We start from the raw sequence: 20900 nt of genomic DNA, 5'->3' as shown, positions 1-20900 counted from the left end.
ATTGGTATTTTCACTGGAGAGTAGCTTATCTCGGCATACAGACAGCAATAAAGACATTAAAAGCAGTATCATTATTCTAAACAAAATGAATATTTAAACATTCATTCTACTTTAAATCCTACTTTATGAACATTCATCTCTGATTAAAGCCTAACTTGATGGCTGTTACCCAGCAAGCCTGATCTTGTTATTTCATATACTTATTTTATAAATCTGAGTGGGAGAAAAAGAAAAATCAAATTATCAGAAGCTGGCATAGTTAGAAAAAAAAATCTATAGAATTTTAATTATATCTAGTATCAAACCATAGTATGACCAAATACATATATTTATTTATTTAAATGCCATAATTGCAACATGAAAAGTTATTTCATAAATCTCTGGGTATATAAATACTTTATGGATTAAATGTATAATTACATGTGTTAGTTTACTCTTTAGAATATTAATAGTCATAATATATTATATATATATAAACTGCAATAATTTTATTATCTGAATATACAGTTCTCCTTAAAGGAAAGTTTTTTGAGTGTTTAGAAATGTAATATTTTTCTTTGTATATTTGCTTTGCTGTTTCTCCAGAAAGAGCTGTGTTTATTATATTTGGAAAATTACATTAGATGCATTAACTACTTCCTGAGCTTCCCAGTGCTTAATTCAACCCAGACATAGTATTTGCAAATGGCAGACCTTTCTGTGTTTTCAGACTAAACAAGCAACCTGAAAGTTTGACATTTTTAGAAGAATAACATCATATTCAGTACTAGTGGCCATTTTACAATAATGACTAGCCGATGAATAGAAGCCTAAAGCCAGAATATCCTGTTTGTTATTGTGTTTTGTAAAGGTGGAAATGCATTTCAGAATGTTATCACAAAATGTAAAGGAAAGGAGCCAAGCAGGAATTAGAAAGAGGCAAACATCAGTAAATATAAAATACTTTGCTGTCTTCAGCCACTGAGTGTTTAGTATTCATCCAGAAATTTCCTTTGCTGTTTGATATACCAAGATGTTTTCAAAGACTAGCATTTCAACTGCTTTCTTCTCTTTCGTAATCCCTTAGGCATTATCAGAAGAGACAGCTAATGGAAAATGGCACTTTTTATAGATGTGAGAGGTTTAATTGTTTCCATTAGATGAAACATTTTTATGAAGCAGATGAGAGTGTACTTTATGCTTCATCTCTCATTCATAAAATGTGGTAGATGGTCACAACTAGAACTCCATTCCTGGAAATCCAGCCTTAGCACCTTTTGAAATATTCTGTACCATTAAAGTTACATCTCCACAGCCTAAGTACTTTACATGAAGATTTTTTGTTTGTTTTTTGTTTGTTTTGTTTTTTAATACGCCTACAGCATCTGGTATTCAGAGGTTGTCTCCCATCCAAGTACTAACCAGGCCCGACCCTGCTTAGCTTGCGAGATCTAACGAGATCAGGCGTGTTCAGGGTGGCATGGCTGTAGCCGTAGACTACATGAAGTTTTAAAAGCAAAAGACAGCCTCTATATGTCTTCTTTTTTCCTTTATTTTCTATGATTTATATACCTGTTAGCCTCCTAATGGTTAGGATAGCACATGATCCTTATGTTTGCACTCAGGACTATTAGAATTCTTTTTCTTTTCAAAATCATTTCATTTCTTTTCCCCTCCTTTTTGCTTTTTGACTAATTTCTGGTATAGAAAACAAGATTTGACTATTCAGCTACTTAAACATTTCACTCTATTCCAAACCCTCTTTTTGTTTTTCGTTTTCCATTTATACTGTTCTCCCTTTGAAACCTCTCCACACCTGTTCATTTTGGAGCATCTCTTTTCCTTGTCTTTCTCTGCTTTCGATCATTCAGCAGGCCTTTTATGTAAACAGCATGCTAGTGGCTGTGCGGGCATTGGATATACCAAGATAAACTGCACCTAGTTTTTCTTCTCCTAAAGCTTACAAGTCTTGCAGCCAGGTGTTAACTCTTCACTGCTCAGATTGCTACAGTTCCCCAGTCTTGCTGTATGTGTTTTCTTTGCAAGGACTTCACATAAACCTTTTACTACCTGACAGCCCAGTGCTTATTTTTTAAAAGGTTCCAGAATCTTGGCTGTTATAGATACCTTTCACTCCTATTCCATTGAAGTGGCTCAGCCATGCCTTCCCCCTGCATTCTGAAAGTGTAATTATGATCCTAAGACAGCGATTTATGAATGTTGGATGCCATTGCATTCATTTATTTCTCCAAGTAGCCTCTGCAAAGTGCTATTAAGTATACAAGTTATTTTCTAACACAGTCAGCCCTAGGTATCTTCACGTTTGCTTCCTTGGTCTGTGGTTCGTTGAATCCACGGATGCAGAACCCATGGACACAGAGGGCCGACTAAGGGACTTGAGCATCTAAGGATTTTGATATCTGAGGGTTCCTGGAACTAGTCCCTTGTGGAGACCGAGGAACAACTATAATTATAGTAGTCTAAATTATATATTGCTTTCCTTTTGTTTTTATTTCTAGCACAAAAGCTGGGACTCATTGTGAGATGCAGCTTCCCTGTTTGTTAAACTTAAAAGTTCAACTGACTCATGAAAGTAATGCAAACTTTACCTTCTTCTAGCATATTAAGTCTTCCACATCAAGCATCTCCAGTGTCCCGCACCCCAAGCCTCCCTGCTGTAGACACAAGCTACATTAACACATCCCTCATCCAAGACTACAGGCATCCTTTCCACATGACACCCATGCCTTATGACTTACAAGGTGAGTTCTTCTACATTGTCACATAGCATTATGAATGAATGCCTTTGATTTATATAATCTTCTTCTGGGTGAGTCTAAGGAAGAACTGAAAGATGGGAAAACAGGGGGTTGGACTTAGGGAACTGGGAGGAATATATGCTGTAGTCATAGGGAAGCACAGATTCCATTCCTTGTTTGTACCTTCATCAGTAGCCAGTATTTTACCACCAGTGGTAAAACTATCGCAATGATCTTTAGGTTTTGTGGCTTCAGAGTTGTTTTTGGATGACTTCTTACATATTGATTTGAATATCGATATTTATGAAAATTATTTTTTGTTCCCTGAATCCAGTTATAATGCAACAGGTATTATGGGTAACTATGTTGTATGATATTTTAGATAATGCTGAATTGAGACATTGGAAAGTTAATTTTTGTTCCAATGAAACCGATTCTTTTTTAAAGTAGTTGATAATGTCAGTATACTCACTTGTACGATGTATTTTGCATTCATAATCATTTACATTATCAAGAAGAGTTATTCTTCTCTTATATCTTTATAATTTAATAATTTGCATATTAGCCATATTATTGAAGAGCATTTTTCTTTTTTACTATTGAATACCATATATGCTCATTGTAGAAAATTTAATACAAAAACTCAAAGTGGAAGCTTCCTTCTATCCATCCCCATTAGAAAAACCCAGGCCACTACCAAGGATTCTTGAGAGCCGTGGTAGTTGAGTGGATTCTTAGTGATTGTAATGAAAACCCTATTTCAACTCTATCCAATAGAGCTTTCTGCAATGAGGGACGTATTGTAATCTGTACTGAGCAATATAGTAGGCACTAGGCACATATGGTTACTGAGCATTTGGAATGTGGCTAGTGTGACTGAACTGAATTTTTAATTTTATTTAATATTATTAAATTTAAATGGCTATATCATATGATTTTAGTAGCTTCTATTGGACAATGCAGTCCTATTTTTCACTTAGTCCACTGCCAGATCTCACTATCAAGAACCACAGTGCTATACATTTTGCAGGTTCTCATGTTATAATTTATTCGAATATAGTTGGTGGATGGATCCCCAAAGTATTTGTGTTGCTGTTATCTTTTTATCTATATTTGCTTGTGCTTTTTCCCAAATTTAGATGTAATAATGAGGCATTTTATTCACGTTGATTTACTTGCTCTTTGTTGCATTACACGTTCGGCAATATGGACAAGAATGCAAATTAGAAAAGGCAGGCTTGCAGTGACTTCCTTGTAGCCAGGGACCAGAGCTGGTCTTTCTGTAATAGCCATCACCCCAGCAGACACCCCCTCATACTTCTTCCCTGCCTCATGACACTGGAGAGTCTCTGAATTAGAATCTGGTACAGATAGTGGCAAGTGTGCAAATTTGAGAAAGAGAAAGAAAATCTGTGCTACAACTTAACTTCATGAGATACTTGTAAGGAGTAAATTAGAGTAGATTGAAAGGTTACTTAAGAGGAGTCAGTGAGAGCATTTGGTGAAAAGTACTGTCAATTTAAGGGATCAGTGCTAGATCTAACAGGGCAGCTATGGCCCAAGGTCCTACAAATGGAGTCAGGAAGGGCACATCATTGCTAAAGCTTTGACTTCAGTCTTAGTAATCTAGAGATGAGAGGGATGTAAAACATTCAGCTGAACTCTACATGTTTAAAATTCTAAATGGATTAGAATTAGCATTTAAGATTTATATTCGTTTTTGAAATATTGAGACATTTGGGATGGTTTTTTTTTACTTTTTTTTTTCCCAAAACTGAAATAATTTTTTCTCTCACAGGATTAGATTTCTTTCCTTTCTTATCAGGAGACAATCAGGTATGTTATATGTCATTGTAATTGTATATTAAAATATATAAAAGTATAATATGAAGCCAAGAGAAAGAAAATAAATTTTCCTAGAAAATTCAGAGTAGTCGTACCCATTACTGTATTGTTAAGGTTTTAAGAATTTAAATCAAAATCTATTTGTCAGCTATGCCTATATAGTAAGAATAATACCTATTTGTTGGTTTCCAGTACTGGTTTATAAAGAAACAGGGAAGTGAATCATATTGACTGATAAATTTCTTGGCCAGATATCTCCATAAGAGAAAGAGGGTAGACTGTCCTCTTTCTTGCCACATCTGAGCATATAGCTCTTTGAAAATAGAATTTTTAGGATTGTTTGCAATATAAATTAAAACAATAAAAATTTTATTAATTTTTTTCCCAATTTCCGATACAAAAATGTCTCTCCAATAATGCAGTCATTTCATAAGGCCATTTGATTTTGCAGAATGTTTTATTAAATATTTCAGGAACACCAGATCCTCAGAATCTGTTAAAGTTAGGACTTTGTTCTACTGAAAAGAAAGCTTATTAATTTATAAATGTAATTAACATTTGTTTTGTCTTTTTTCCCCCTCCCTAGCATTACAACACCTCCCTCCTCGCTGCTGCAGCGGCAGCAGTTTCAGATGATCAAGACCTCTTACACTCGTCTCGATTTTTTCCGTATACCTCCTCACAGATGTTTCTTGATCAGTTAAGTGCAGGAGGCAGTACTTCTCTGCCAACCACCAATGGCAGCAGTAGTGGCAGTAACAGCAGCCTCGTGTCCTCCAACAGCCTAAGGGAGAGCCATGGCCACACCGTCACAAACAGGAGCAGCACGGACACAGCATCCATCTTCGGCATCATACCAGACATTATTTCGTTGGACTGACTTCCCTGCCCCTGCTGCTCCCACCCCCACCCAGGTTAAGTGAGCGTGGCAGAGAGACGAGAACTTTGTGCTATGTTTTACCTTATTCTGTTTAGAAAAGTACACACGTGTGTTTTTTTCCTTTTTTTTAGGGAAAAAATTAAAAGAAATGTACAGAGAACAAAACTATATTTTCAGTTTTACTTTTGTATATAAATCTAAGACTGCCTGTCTGATAAAACACTTGTAAAAAAAAAAAAAAAAAAGGAAAGAAAAGAAAAAAAGAAAAAAAAAACGTACCCACAACCCACCTTCAGTTCAATTTTTCTGGATTCTGAAGATTTTTTTTTCATCGTTTGTCCTATGGTTTTGGTTTTATTTTACTTCAATGGCATTATTTTATTTGCAATAACAGAAAAGGAATTGCATGTCTGAAGTTTTAAGTTGTGGGCTTTTCTTTGTTGTGGGGAGGGGGAGGAGGGGTATAGTTTTAATTTCCATTTTCTAAAAATGACAGACTTGGATTCTGTTTGTGCATATTCTGTGTGTGCATATTTTATCCAGCCTTAAATTATAAATCTCATCTGTCCCACTGCATTCCCTGTGTATTTTCAGGACATAGCTCGTGGGTATGTGTGTTCAGTGTGTGTGTCTGTGTATTTTTCTGTCATTACTGTTCCTTCTCCAGAGTTTGCATTCAGTTGATAACTCAGTTGCCTGCTTCTTTCAAAGTGCTTTGAAGGTCTTGAACTCACATATGAGCATCTTTATTGACTATCCCAATTGCATGTTCTCCATCACATATTCTCTCTTATTTGCTAGATACCCCTAACTATGTTTTTAGAGTTTGGAGTAAAGCTGTCTGGGTAAGGAGTAGGCTTAGCAGACCTGTGAATAATACACTTTAGTCTAGTTCTTTATTCTAAATTTGGATTGCCAGTATTATGTATTTAAACCAAGTCTGTGAACACCTGCTTTTTTGGCCACAGGGTAATAAGTTTTCATGTAAGATCTTCATACCAAAGTAGGAAGTAAAAATAGCTTAGAAAGCCTTGTTGGCTGTCTTGTGCAGCTGACAGAGGTAAAGTTACATCACCTCAAAAAAAGAAGACAGTCAATTATCCTAAAACTAAATTCTCTTTGGAAAATATAATGCACCACACATGTCAATCTGTGGACATCTACTATCTGATAAACAGTTGAAATTCAGAATGGGCTGATCCTTAGTCATTTTACTCTGGTTCTAAGTGTACTTATTTTTTTTAGCTATTGTTTTATTTTTCATCTTTTAAAGACAAGCATGACATGGGAAAGTTAATTTTTTGAGAATTCATGGATCAGTCTGATCTATTCTTATTAGTAATGAAACATGTAAATATAGTGAAAACTGTTTTTCAGGAGATGATTGAGGGTTGGAGGGAAGGAAAAGTGGTTCTACTTGTATTCCAAAGTCCTCATCAGAGAAGGTATTACATTCTTCAGGTAATAACTGAAGGTATGGGAAATAGTTTTTAACTGATTGAGAGGTTTAGCAGGTTTAACAGAAAAGATAAAGAAGGGGCATAATGATTACCAGTTTTCCAGACTGGATTTTTATATCACAGCTATAATGTTCTCAGAGTTGATGAAGGACCACCTTTGTGTATAAAATTGTCATTTTAAATCTTGTAGTGGTAACAAAGTGACCTACTTTAATCCAGATAAATTCAAGATGGCTGTATCTTTGGTTGTATGATAAAATTAATGGTTCACATGACTATGTGGCATCTAAAAAATGTTTTTCTACAGCATCTCTGCCACTAAATTGTTGACTTGAATTTTGAAAAACAAGTTGGTGTTGATATGTATATGTGTGTGTGTATATATGTATTTATAGACAAGTGTGTGTGAGTGACAAGTGAGTTATATAGTCTTCCCCTATGCATGTGTATTCCACACATACATGGCAGAGTTAGTCACTAAACAATTTGTAATAAAAAAAAGAGATTCGTTGTCAGTTAAAACAGGACATAGTTAAGTTTTTTAATGAATCTGGTGTTATGGTGAGTAAATATTTTAAAAACTCTCGTTGCTATATTAACTTAGGCTAATACCTAATATAATTTGTGTCTAAATTTGGATTGGGATATAAATTACTTAAATTGTGGAGAGTTGCTTCTTATTTCACATTGCAACAGGAAACATTTCTGTTCAGCTACCTAAGATAAAATGAATAGTTCTCTTTATTTCTGTTTGTTTTTTTTTTCTTTTTCTGTTGTTGTTAGGGGTCTCAAAATTCTGATCAATAACTTTGTGTATGATGCTGAATTACAAACTCTTTGAATGATCTGGTTGAAAACTTGTTCCTCTACTTTCTTCAGCCCAGTTTTAGAGAGGGTTAATTTCCCCTCAGTGTCCTGCATTATACCAACCCAAGGGAAGAATAGGTAATAGGGAGAAATAAATGTTTGTCTAGTGGCTTTGGTTATGTCTCCACAGGAGAAACTAACCATGCAATTGTCTATTTTAGTTCATTCCATGCTAAGGAGTTTGTTCCCTTCAGTTGTTGACTTTCCAAATTGTTGGCATTAGTAGTAGCTATCACTCTGTCTCATGGTCAATATTAGTCAATCAGACTTTCATGATCTGTAGTGATTATTAGTAGAGTCATGCACTGCATCTTTATCTTCTGAGGTTTTTTTTAAGCACATAGTTATTTCATCTTTTTTATTTTTTAGCCCACTCTTACTCCCAACCCATGCCAACCTTGACATGCTGTTTGTGGACAAACAGGGATTCCCAGAATCTTTAGGCAAGTAGCTACCACCCCCCTTGCCTTGGTCATTCATAATAGGCATGCATATGTTTGGGTTGCTGTACAGTATTGTATGTGTATCACACATCTTTGGTAAAATAGCTATTTGACTAGCAGGGTTGAAGTGGCTTCTAGTTCTTTTGTGGGCATTATTGGACACGTCTTTTTAAAACTATTTGAACCTTAACCATGCCATGCTTAGTTGACTAATTTATTTTGAGCATTAAAATTTTTCTACTAATTTAGACATCATCACAATTTTATCATTACCGACTTAGGAAATATTCACAAAAGCTTCTGGAAAATGTGATTTCTTGGCAGATTTTCCTTTGAGTCAGATGTCTGAAACCGAATGAAAATATATCCCAATTTTAAATTGCTAATTGCGGAAGGAAAATTGTTTTTTAAAAATTCCAGTTTTAAATACATAAAACACTTCAAGATCTTCAGGACTTTAAAGCACATTTGAAATTATTTTAGTAAGAATTTTGATTTATCGATACATGTTGAATTCTGTTTTTTACTTAAAGAAAAAAAAGTTTAGATTTCAGAAAGAGGGAAGGAGAATAGCTGGTGGTCCCAGAGTGTGCTGCTGTTAATTGTTTAATTAACAAAGGGGGAAATGTATATAAACAGATATAAAAGTTACCATAAATTCCATGAACTTAAATCTGTGATTCATTGCCTTAAAACTTTCTCTCTTAGAATTTCCATACCGCATGCCAAACCAGTAAAAATGGCTTTTAAAAATGTATAGTAGACCAATGTCAGTTTGTATAAAAGTACCAAGTGAAAATATTTATTACATGCATTGGAAAAAAATTGTTTACCTATTGAATGTTACCTGTTTATGTAGAGCTCTTTAGATGTAATAAAAGAAAAGCCTTCAGTTAATTTGTCTTCTGTAAAATATACTGCTGGGTATAAAAGGGGACAGTCCCTATGAGAAAAGTGATATGCTTTGTGCTTCCAAAGCACGTTTCATCCAGAGCTTTCAAAGCATGACAAGTAATTCTTTTACAACATGCTTTGAGGTAAGTAATGAATGAACAGCCATCATTCCCCTTTCTCATTGAAATATGGCTAGCTTCGTAATGAACCACAGCATCTGTTTAGTTTTAAATCTGTTTAATTGCAGTTTTTGTGCTAAAGAGCACTGTCACCTTTTTCTTTAAAAATACTAGGTGCTAGGTAAGCCGACTGGAATTTCAGGAATGAGCATGAAACCCCGACACCGAGTGGCATAAAAGCCTTTCCTGAGGCAGGGGTTTAGATCAGAATCCTAGCCACTGAACATCCTTAATTAGGGACACTGAGTCAATGGAGATGAACCCCAGGTTCTAAGGACCACTCCACACCACTTAATGTGATTTTGGCAAGCTATGCTCCAGACTCCTGTTAGGCAAATCAGATTAATAACAGTTGCTTTCAGACCACACTGGGGCTGTTCAGTGGTAGAGACAAAGGCTCTGAGGGGAAAGTACCCTCATTCATTCTTATAGCCCAGAACTTAACTTGCCCTATCCCGTTTAAATCCTAAGGCTCTACTGTTTAATCCTTGGTATTCCAGATTGGCTGTGCAGGATTTGCTTCCTAATGTCCATGATGAGTTAAAAGATGTAGGGGTTAGGACTTGAGCCTTGCCTGAAAGTGGAATATAGCAACTCTATATGGGATGCCAATATCTAACCAGCCCTGGGCCGGGGGGTGGGAGACCATGAAGGTAATAAAGTTTAAGCACCTGGGCCCCTCATTTGCTCTAGCCTCTTCTAGGGCCCTGGGAACAGCTGTATCAAATTTATTTCTATATTTCTATTTTTAAAGAAGGCTGCCAAATCATGGAACACTCAGACTCCACAAAACCTGGATCTGCCCCTGCCGTGGTGAACCTAGGCTCCCCTAGCTCAATAGTCGTCACTTCACCTATTTGGTTGTTTGGGCCATTGATTGCCTGCCCTCCACAAAACCCTTACAGCTAGCTCCTAGGAAATCATACTCCCATCAGCAATTACACGGCTGGGAAAATGAAAGAGTCTCTCTCAGGACCTCGTTGGTCAGAAGCCACGCAGCATTGCGAGCTAGTTACGTTAAGACTATGACTTTTCGTCCCCTGCAGTTTCCCTTGTTCCTGGCCTTAGATTTGTGTCTTGTATAGCCTCCCAAAAGACACTCATTTGGTTTTCTTTTGCTTTAGCTACTAAGCACCATTAGATAAAGCCACAATCAGCCCAATTTTGATACATATAAGGAGGGAAATCTCTACTACATTTCCCACTTCTCACCCCGCAGTACGCCACTGTGACTTCAACTCTTTCTAAGGCTGTGCTGACACTACCGATGGATCTACAAATTTGATGTGCACATGCGTGGCATCAGCCTGGCACTTCCTGGCTACATAATTCACTTAAGTTGCTTGAGCTAGAATTGTCCCTGGCAGGTCCAGTCCCCCTACTGCTGTCTTCCGGGGTTGTCACTGCATCATAGCCATGGCCTGTTCCATCCCCTTGTTTTCATTAGTCCTGGGGAAATGGCTTGAAGCATGTTCGGCGTGACCCACTTGAGCAGACCATCCTAATCTGTAAACCTGATTTCCAGCCAGGGGACAGCTGGAAATTGTGACAGGAGCATCAGAAAGGGCCTTCGAAGCTCTCCGCAAGTCCTCAGATGTCTTTTGGTTTCCTTTGGTGTAGGCTGTAAAGTCAGATCACTTCCCACTATTTAGCTGATGCTGCCTTGTTTTAACATGAGTGTTTTCACCCTACACTCTGTTTCTGAATGAATATCCTGAATTGTCACTGCGTGTGGAGACGGGAATGAGACTTTGTAAGTGCCCCTGTGGTGCTGCTACTAATGTCACCTAAGTTTTTTTTTGTTTTAGCTCTTTGCTTGTTGCTGTTTCTCACCTAGCACTGGCTTTGTCTTGGAAATGGGGAAGATGGTTCAATATAGAATATAGTCTTTCGGTAGATTGCCCTTTTTAGGAGAAGCACTGCCATGGTAACTTGGGAATGCATAGTGCTCTACAGTTTGCAAAGACATTTTCAAGTCATTATCTCAGACTCCATGTCATTATCCACAGGCTCCATGAGGCAAGAAATAGGAATCTAACTTTCGTGAGGATCCTAAGACTTTGAGGGGTGAAATGATTTGCCCAGAGTCAGATAGCTGGGAGACGGCAGAGTCAAGCCTGGAACCCAAGCCCAACTCCAAACCATTGGCTTTTTCCATGGTATAAAGGGCTAGACTAATGGCAGTTATTGAAATCAATAAAAATCTTTTATTAAAGACATGCTAATAACGATGACTGAATTCATTTACTTCCATTGCTAAGTCATCTTCTGCTACAGTTGAGTAATGTCATCTTGCCACTGTGCTTGCCATCTCCCTAGAGTGAAAGGAACACTTTAAAAAAAAAAAAATTCATCCGAGTTTTCAGACCCAGGGGAGGCTCTCTTGCATTCTCTTCAGTCAGTAGTCCCTCATAGGAATGGTGATCTTGTGGATAAATTCATCATACTTCACTTTGCCATTTGGTTCAATATTTGCTTCTTTGAAAAGATCATCCACTACAATAAATCACATTAATTTTTCAGATTGGCTTTAGTGATATGTTATAGGACATCAAGTTCTTGGGGGTTGGGACTCCCCGGAGGTATCCCTTGGGTATCCAGTTGAGTGTTCCCAAAGACCAGGAAATAAACTGGCAAACAGAACAGTCACCCCCTACTCCTTGGAGACCAGTGATACAATTTTGAGTTCATTGGACTTTCTGCAGGGGCCAGGGGAGTGGGTAGGGAGGAATACTGGTGAGGATTCAGTCACTGAAGCCACTTTGTGCTTTTTTGTTAAGAAAATGTCTGACCCCTGTACCTATATTTCCAGAAACCTTTGGCGCTTCAGCATGGATTTTACCTTCCACGGCCCACCCTCCCTGCCTCCCAACTGAACAGACGCCCCTGGCAGCTCCATCCTAGGCAGGCTTTGGCCTGCCCCTGGCCTGCCTGCCTTCCCTTCCAAATTGGTATGCCCCACCCTAAGAGGAGACTTGGTGACAAGTGGTATCTGCCACCATCGCCATCACCTCTTTTTTACGTGTGTCTTTTAGGGGTAGGGATAGCGTAAGAGAAAATAAATTCAACTTTCTAAAGCTGAAAGCATACAACGCTGCCATTGTTCTCTGATGTTGCTCTAAAAAAATCACTTCATTTACTTGTTTCTTCTGGTTCTGAATTCCTCAGACGAAATACTAGCTGTCCCAGACATTGGCAAGAAGACATATGTCAGCTTACACTTCACAGTGGCCCCTCGGGGCCAGCCTACCTTTGGCTCTTTGAACCATCCTAACCCTCTTCTCACTGCCCTGTGTCAACTTCCTCAGCCCTAGACACCCCCGACACATAATTCTGAGCAGTTAGAAAATACCCCATGATTCTCTGCTTAAACAGCCTCCTCTAAAATGTAATTACTGTGCTCTGTGCCTAAGCCGATAGTAGTGCTGAGTATTTTTAGAATGTTGAGGAGACTGTAATTTATTTCATGGAGAAGTTTCTACCCACCAGCCACTTGGTCTAAACCATCTCAGTGGACAGCTCCAACACCAGTTCCAGAGCCAACCACCGAGCCTCCTCCTGTCTGGGAAAGGGGCCACATCTAAGGTTTGCCTTTTGGGTAGTATGGCAGTTGACTCTGTACCCAGAAAGAACCAGAGTGCTGAAGTCAGCCTGTCCCAGGCCTTAGACTGCAGGCCTTCCCCACACTCTTATCCAGCTGCTCCAAGGATGCTTCTTAATAAAATTGAAGATTTTCTTTTAATCACCAGAGTAAAGGATTCCTACTTCTAGGATCATCTTTTTCTGTCTCCCACCACCAAATGGAAAAGACTTCAGTCTCCGTCTTTGTCAGGAACACTCTGCCAGTTTCTTTGAAATGTTTCTTTACTGGTTAAACAAATGAGAAGTGTGTACGAGTTTCGAGCCTGTGGTATTGCTTTAGACAGAGATCATTAACCATAAGAATTAAGGAAGTCTCCAGCTGGCCCTGTCTGCTAACAGTTCACCTGGTACATAAAAGGCCAAGCAGTGTCCTCAGAGCTTGAGGGAAGGGGAGCCCGTGTTCCCCCTGTTCACATTGAAACCGCCACAGTGGGAGAGATCACGAAAGCTGCTAGCCCGAGAAAGCGGGAGAAAGCTGAGTCTGGCTTCTGTAGCACTATTTTTAAAAGCTTTGCTCTGTGCCTTTGTGACTGCAGATAAAATCTAAGCAGCCTGCTTTATAGAATGTTAGCTCTTGGAGGGACCTGAGGGATCGTCTATTGTAACCTCATTTCCCAACAAGGAAACTGAGGAGGGTGCGAGAGGTTAAGAAACCTGTCTGAGGTCCCCCAGAATGAGGGGGAGCCAGGATTCAAGTCGAATTCATACCACAACCTTGCAGCCCCTCTATTGGTTTGCTGTGATTTAATCAAAGCCCTGACATTATTGAAGCCCTCCTCCACCCACTTGTGTCCTAGCCCAGCCTCTGGGGTTGGTGGGTGTGGACTCTGGTGGTGACTCAAAATGGCTGCTGTGGCAGGACTGAGGGGCTAGCTAGGCAAACCCGAAGAATGCTGGCAAATGGCCATGTGTGAAGGGCTTTCCCAGAAGACCCAGGCCCCTTGTCCTGCTCTGAGGCAGGATGGCATGCAGGGCTGCTGCTAGGTGTGAGGTAAAGGCCCCTCATGGGGTTCTGTGACCAGGAGTCCCAGGAAAGCCACCATGGAAAACCCTCTGGAAGACCTGTTAGAGCTGGCTAAGTCATAAGGAGAGGGAACAAAGTAGCATCTCAATTTTGAAAACAGCATCAGCAGCAATTTCAGAAGACAGTGATGGCAAGGGGAAGGAGCCTGAGATGGGCTGGGGTTAGGTGGGTACAGGTGTTTAATAGACCTGTGTGCAACTCCCAGCTCTGCTACTAACCAGCCACTCACTTTACCTGTTAATTTATCAGTGTGTGGGGCATTAGTGCTCCCAGAGACATCGTAAGCCCTAAATAAAGGTCCACAGTGAAAGCTTAAACTCAGGGTGAGGCCCAAGTAGACCCTAATTGAGTTTCCCCAGGCCATCCCTTCACCCTGTCTTGACTTCTCTCCCCCAGGCTCCCTAGCTCTTCCCCTGGGCTCCAGTCCACAGCTTACCAACCTCGACATCTAGTTGCAGCCTTCTGAGGCATGCATGAAATGCAGTGTCTGCACAATCCTAGTTGCATGATCTCCCTCCAACTCCCTAATCCTCTCCCACCATGGGGACAGAGGGGCCCAGGCTATTACCTTCCTTGTGCGTGAGCCTCTCGCCCAGTTTCATGAGTTTTGACCGCAGCTCGGATGCCGTGATGTAGCCTTTCTTCTCCTTGTCAGCCATCAACATGGCCAAGAGAATTTCTTTCTTTGGGTCCTCTTGTTTTATTTGCATGTGCATAATGGTCAGGAAAGTGGAGAAATCTAGCTCTCCATTTCTGTCTAGGAAAACCTCAAACACAGCAGAGTAAGCAGGGAGGAAAAGGCTCTTGTTAGAGAAGTTCAAACCTTCATGGCCAGCTCAAGGGCCACATAATTCAGGAAGTCCCATGATGGTGGCAGTGGTCATAATGGAGAAGATGCAGCCCCTTCTCCTGAGTTCCCACTATGGATATGTCTCATTTAATCCTCCCAACCTTCCTCAGGGACTGTGGTTATCATCAACCCATTTTGTCCACTACAGAGACAGAGCAGTGGAAGGACCAGCATGAAGTACCACCTCCTTCTGCTCCCTTCTGGGTGCTTCTCTCCTGCTCCGAACTGGAGGGAAGTCCATCTGCGTGTCCATCCCCACTTTAGTGGCCACCACTGCACATCCACAAAAATGGACAAGTGACCACATCTGGGGTCTCAAGTCCCAGTCCCACTAGGGCTAGTCACCTGCCTTTTCCCTCACTGCAGCCTCTATCCCAGGTTCCCCAGCCCATGCCCCTCCTCCAAGCATGCCTGGGGGCCTTGACCTAGACCCTGGCAGGGGTACAACTGCAGGAAATCGGAACTTTCCTTGACCGCAACTTCCTGTTTGGAAGCACAGAAACCAAAGGAAACCACCACACTTCAGAGGTGGATACCGGGGATCTCAGTCTCTGGGCACCTCCTCACCAGGCTCTAGGCCTTTAGGGGGCCCCCCCCAGGCCCAGCTCACAATGGCTCCTAATACTGCTGCAGGCACATTCTGACGTGCTCTCACGGTAACCCCAACAGCAGATGGGAAATCCATCTGAGAAATGAGAAATCTGAGGTCCAGATGGGCTGCAGACCAAATGGTCTTTCCTGGCCAGCCCTTTCCTCTGGCCAGTCTTTCCTTCCTAAGAGTCCAGCTACCAATGCCACCCTACCCTCTGACATCCCTCTTTTTCTAAAAAAAAAAACAAACTTATTTGTTTCTGGTTATAAAAGTTCTATATGTCCCCATTGTCAAAAATACAAGAAACAACAATAAAGGGAATGAAAATCATCAATAATCCCATCCCCTGAGAGAACCATCTCACAACGTTTTGGGTGGTTTTCCTTCCATCTTTTATCTCCCAATACTGCATTAGTTTTTAGGAGGTCAGTCTTCAAAACTAAAAGAATTGAGTTCCAACCCTTAAGCACTTGGGCAAGTGACCTGAAACTTGATCTTTACCTATAAAAACAGTGCCACTTCATAGGGTCGTTTGAGATAAACACTTGACAAATACTCAATAAAGGGAAACTGTTCTGTCAAAATAACATTGGGGTCACTGTTAGCATGGTCTTGACTACAAGTTTGTGATAACTTTGTTGGAAAGCTTAGAAAGATCCCATGATCCTCTGTGAAATGAGGGTGTTATCAGTTGCTGTAAGGATTCAAGGAAGCCTGCGTGGTGCCCAGCACACCTGTCTCCACAGCTCCCGGCTGGTGACCTCTGACTACCACCTGCCCCTCAAACCTCTGAGCTATTTACTCCTTCGCCATCTGCACCCACCTGTTGGGCCCCTCCACAGGCCACAGCTGCCGGGCTGTAGGCTCACCCACCAGCCCAGAACACTTCTGCCCTTGCCCCGGCCCAGCCCACTCACCTATCCCATGAGTCTGCAAGTGCCGCTGTACCTCCCCCGGTGTCGGGCTGGCCCCCAGGCACCTCATCACCACCATGAGGTCAGGGGCTTTTATCTTCCCCCGCTGCTGCTTGTCGTACAGGGAGAAGCATTCCTTGTACTCTGTGCACAGCCCAGAAGTGAGAATCAGGAGCGGTCCTTCACCCTCCACCCCCACGCCCTCTGTCCTCTCCCTCACCTCCCCTCCTAAAGTTGCCAGAGACAGCAAATCGAACTTCTGATAAACAATGAACACATTTTTAGTATAAGTATATCCCACATTTTTTGCATGGAGTATACTTATGCTAAAAGTATTTGTTGTTTATCTGACATTCAAATTTAACTGAGAGTCCTGTATTTTATCTGGCAACCCTGTCCCTTCCCTTTCCTGACTCCCCTGCCTCCTGCCCCCTTCCTCTACCCTTCCTTCCCCTTCCTCTGCTCTCCCTTTTCACCCCTCCCACAACTGACTAAAACCACAGGGAAGCTTTCCCGCCCTTTAGGGCCAGTGCAGGGAGACAAGGAGCCATTAGCAGGGCATCTAGACACCCAGGGGACCTTTGTGAAGACAATTTATGTGGGTAAGGGGGATAATCATGCCTCTGGGTTACTGAGAGGGCCAGAAATCCCCTCTGGGAAGGCCTAGCAAGACAGTGGCTCTCATATGTGGCGACAGTTATTCCGAGCCCACTGCTCCAGCACCCCTCCCTCGGCAGCTAAACTGTCAAGCTGCCCTCTGACGTAGGGCCTGGTCCTGTTCTTAAAGTCTTCAAAGGGTACCGACAGGACGTTCTCCCAGGCACAAGCCCAGATCCCGCTCGCTGCTCTCTTCCAGCCCTTTCTCCCTTGGTGGAGACGAAATGGCCTCCAGAGCTAAAACCTCTAAATCCACAGCTCAGTGGAGCAGGACATCCACCTACATCTCTGTCCCCAACTCTCAGCCCTGGAGGCACAGTGAGGCCAGCTGGGAGCTCAGGAAGATCCCTGCTCCCCTCACCCCAGGAATTCGGATTCAGGGACTGGGGGTGGGGCTGCCATCAGAATTGGTCAAAAACTCCCAATCACTGAGGCCCAAAGGATGGAGCCTCTGCATGAGCTACGCTGGGGTGTGGGAGGGGGGCTGTGATTTGACAAGTGAGGTTGCATGCCAATGAACGCAACTTTTTGCCAATGACAAGTGATCTATTACACTATTTCTTACCCTTGTACAAATTGTATTCATTAACTAAAACTTCTTTCAAATCTTCAGCGCTACTGATTGCAATAGGGCCCCCTCTTTAAATTTTTTGTACAAATGCAGGGGTTGGAATATTGTTTGATCTTACATTACTTAATAGTGGCTGATTTTAACAACCAGCTTGCAGAATCCCTGAAATTGTATCACCAGGCTCATGCTAGCCGGTCCCAGCACATGTCTGGGTGACACCCAACCTGTACCAGGCCCAGTGACTGACATGGTCCTCTCTGTCCCTCACTCACAGCAGCCTGGTGAGGCAGAGTCATTATCTCCACTTCGCAGATTAGAAAACTGAGGCTCAGAGGTGATAAGACCCCAGGTCCATTGCCTTCGAGGCCCTTGCTCGTCCCATTCCAGCAGGCCGCTCCTGTCCAGCCTGTCATTCATTCATTAAACATTAGCAGCTGCTTTCTTGGTGTCAGACACTGTGATACAACGAGAAGCTTCCCTTCTTCCCTTCTGGGAACCTTAGAGGCCCCAAGGGAGGGTCAGTGAGCATCAGAACCAGATGCGGGTGAGGGACACCGAGGCTGACAGCTGAACTCCTGCTCCAGGACTCGTTCAATCTTGCCTTGAGACAAGGGCAAGAGAGGCCCCTGTCGTGGGCCTTGCATTTTAAAAGCCCCTGCTCTGGCCCTCCTCTTGGAGTGAAGATATTGAGGGGCCTACGGAAAGGTGCCCGCCTGGAACCTAAAACCCACCCACCCACTCTTCTAGACCAATCTCTGGGTACCCATAACCCTGAATCCCTGCCCAGGTAACCCTAAGCCCACCCCAGGTCCTACAGGACTCTACCTGGGCTATGCTGGACCGCCTCTGGTCCAGGTCTGGGCCCCTGGGTTCTGTGTAACCCAACTCTTCCCCTTGGCCTTATGTGCTATGTGAAACTGAAGTCTGCTTGGGGCCCAGCAGGCTAGGGGATCCAGGTAATAAAGTCCTCCGAACACCGAAACTAAGCTTGATGTCAGGGCAGAAAGAACCCCAGAGATCACCTAAGCTGAATTTCCCCGTCAAGATGCAGAGACCGAGGCCCAGAGAACGTCCTTCCAGAGAGTGCAGACCTGGGCTCTTTTTTCTGTCTCTGGCCAATTACAATGCCCTGTCCTTGGTCGGGCCCTCAGCCCCACTCAGTTAATGGTATCGCTCTCTCTTCTCTCCATCCCCTATTCCCTTCCTCCCATATATCCAACTATCTATCGGGTTCTGGAAGAAAACCTAGTGAGCTCTCTTGCCACTCCTAAATCACACCGGCGGATGTGACACCAACATCTCTACCCCTGAGCCTTACCCGCTGTCTCCGCTAAGCAGCAAGCTCCCTTGCAGAGGGGCCTCTGGCCTGTGGGGCTGCTCAGCACCCCCCGCAGCCAGCCGCCTTCTTCCCACAAACAAAAACTGAGCAGAGTAAATTGCCTAATGAGACCCATATTTTGTTTTGAGTTGCTAATTAAAGAGCAAACCCAACCTACCGTTAATTTGGTCCTGGGAAAGAAACTTGGCCTGCAGCAGACAGAGGCAAACAGTCAGGGAAGGAAGGACTCCATGAAAGTGATCCCCCTCTCAACCCACTCAGCCTGGCAGGTCACTCAGACCCTCGCTTACCATCTCGGGGCCTCTTGGTGCAGCCCTGGGCTCGCCGCTCCCACGACTGACTTCTTGGTTTCCTTCCTCCCGCTTCAAGTCGAAAGTCCGCCAAGCTGGGTGGAGGCCCCTGTCATAATTCCGCGGCTGCCATGGAGACCAGGCCCAGCGCCAGGGGTCAGATTCCAGCTTCCCTCGCACAGCTGATGCCCAGCACAGCCTGGGCAGAGCAGCAGGTTTTAAGAAAATAGGGCTGCAGAAGTGCCCCTGCCCCAGGGCCTCGGTCCTACATCAGGAAGCTGATGCTCTGGAACAAACAGACAAATGTTTCTTCCTGGGAGCCCTTTCTGGACACGGAGAAGGGGTCAGTGACACACGGAAAGGGGGGCCTGAGTCAGGCTGATCCTGCGCTCTGCCCTGAGCCTGCCTCTGGAGATCTCTCTCTCTCTCCTGGGACTACGTGGGGAGCTGATGAGGTGTTGGGCACGCTGCACACTGTGTCATTTAAGGGTCATCACACACCACTGTGGGCAGAGAGGAAGCTCTGTCACAATGGCAGAGCCCGGTGACGGCCTCCACCACCACCACCCAAGCCTTGGGACGCAGTATGGAGAGGGGACACGGGCTTCGGTGCTCTCGGGATGGATTCCAATCCTTTGGCCCCTGCTTGTTTGCCGAGTGACCTTGGCCAATCATTTCGCTGCTCTGTGCCTCAATTTCCTCGGCGAGCCTCATTATAGGACTATTGAGAGACTCAAATAGCCAGCGCATAGCTGGTTCTCAATGTGTCAGTTCCCTTCACTCCTTCCAGGGCCCCTGGGGATGGAGATGGGTACCAGCTCTGAGGTCGAGGCCCTACGCACTGGGCTCCCCGGAGAGCTCAGAGGAAGGCCTCTTAGGTAACTTTTCTGGCCAGAAAGCTCCTCCTTTTCTTCTTTTCCCTTCTCTCCCCTCTAGAGCCCCCACTCCTTCCGGCAGAAGCTGCTGACTCTCTCCATTTCCTCAGTGGTTTGCACTCCTCCCCACCACTCCACCCTACACACACACACACACACACACACACACACACACACACACACACACGGTTACAACAGGAAGGGAGGCCAGGTGTTCCCAAGCTGCCGGAAGCCAGCTGTCTCACCGGCTCCAGTACAGTTCCCCAGTGGGCTCTCTAACTCAGATTCCCACGCACTTTGCTTCAAGAGGGGCATGGTCTTGCCACATAGCTTGTGTTCTGCACAAGGGCTTCTGGCCCAGGGGACAAGTGGGTCCTGGGGAGGGGCTGAACATGCCCAGAGGAAGAGGGACCTCTGACTAATTTGTACAAGGCACATAGACAGGTGTGCCTGCCTTTGGTCCATTTCTCTCCTCCCTATCCTGACCACCTCTGTGTGGAAGGTTCTTTTTCCCCAAATCCTGCATTGAGTTACCTCTTCACACTTGTTTCTAGACCCAGACACTTTCAGCTGACTCCTCACCGTTAGGGCTGAGGAGAGGCTGACGGAGACGCAGGAGGCAGGAGATGGGAGCTTCTCACTAACAGCCTTGTGGGAAAGAGGTGAAGGAGTCAGGTGGGACCTTGGAAGGGCCGGGACACAGGGCTGAGGCTTACGGGTTAGTGTGGAGGGGCTAAGCCAAAGCGCTCACTCGGAATCACCCCGCATTTGGGAAGGGGCTCCTAGGGGGAAGACAAGAAATCTCCCTGGGTTTAAGTGAGTGTGGGCTGGGGCTTGGGG

The 20900-nt window shown here is 43.3% G+C and overlaps 2 protein-coding genes and 1 pseudogene across 6 annotated transcripts in view; 1 reads left to right on the top strand and 2 right to left on the bottom strand.

The window, feature by feature from the left end:
* The window catches only part of PIAS1 (protein inhibitor of activated STAT 1), a 102007-nt gene extending 92877 nt beyond the window's left edge, over positions 1 to 9130 (top strand). For both annotated transcript variants that reach the window (XM_039865203.1, XM_039865204.1), the window contains exons 12-14: positions 2599 to 2741; positions 4537 to 4574; positions 5170 to 9130. In XM_039865203.1, the coding sequence (XP_039721137.1) occupies positions 2599 to 2741; positions 4537 to 4574; positions 5170 to 5463 (475 nt within the window). In that variant the 3' untranslated portion in view covers positions 5464 to 9130. The remainder of the gene's footprint in view (positions 1 to 2598; positions 2742 to 4536; positions 4575 to 5169) is intronic.
* LOC120604680 (uncharacterized) lies at positions 1353 to 1471 on the bottom strand (annotated as a pseudogene).
* A 1401-nt stretch (positions 9131 to 10531) lies between the features above and the next one.
* On the bottom strand, positions 10532 to 19297 carry CALML4 (calmodulin like 4). 4 transcript variants are annotated; one of them, XM_039865205.1, is made up of 5 exons: positions 19186 to 19288; positions 19053 to 19083; positions 16332 to 16472; positions 14541 to 14729; positions 11473 to 11802 (listed from the first exon to the last, which is right to left on the bottom strand). In XM_039865205.1, the coding sequence occupies exons 1-5, from the start codon at positions 19186 to 19188 to the stop codon at positions 11705 to 11707; spliced, it is 462 nt and encodes a 153-aa protein (XP_039721139.1). In that variant the 5' UTR covers positions 19189 to 19288; the 3' UTR covers positions 11473 to 11704. The 4 variants fall into 4 exon arrangements, with proteins under 4 accessions (XP_039721141.1, XP_039721142.1, XP_039721140.1 ...); XM_039865207.1 differs by lacking the exon at positions 16332 to 16472 and having other exon boundaries at positions 10532 to 11802; positions 19186 to 19297; XM_039865206.1 differs by lacking the exon at positions 19053 to 19083 and having other exon boundaries at positions 11472 to 11802; positions 19186 to 19266.
* Positions 19298 to 20900: the final 1603 nt, after the last annotated feature.

The sequence above is a fragment of the Pteropus medius genome, unplaced genomic scaffold (assembly GCF_902729225.1).
Source record: "Pteropus medius unplaced genomic scaffold, Ma_sr-lr_union100, whole genome shotgun sequence".
NCBI classification, from domain to species: Eukaryota; Metazoa; Chordata; class Mammalia; order Chiroptera; family Pteropodidae; genus Pteropus; species Pteropus medius.
The sequence above is the reverse complement of the archived record's forward strand: the minus strand, read 5'-3'. Positions and strand labels throughout refer to the sequence as shown.

Coding starts and splice junctions, on each gene's coding strand:
- CALML4 (XM_039865205.1), bottom strand. Junction 14,730..16,331: donor CTTGCAGACTCATGGGATAG/GTGAGTGGGCTG, acceptor AGGTTTTCCTAG/ACAGAAATGGAGAGCTAGAT. Junction 11,803..14,540: donor GAGGCTCACGCACAAGGAAG/GTAATAGCCTGG, acceptor GATTTATTGTAG/TGGATGATCTTTTCAAAGAA.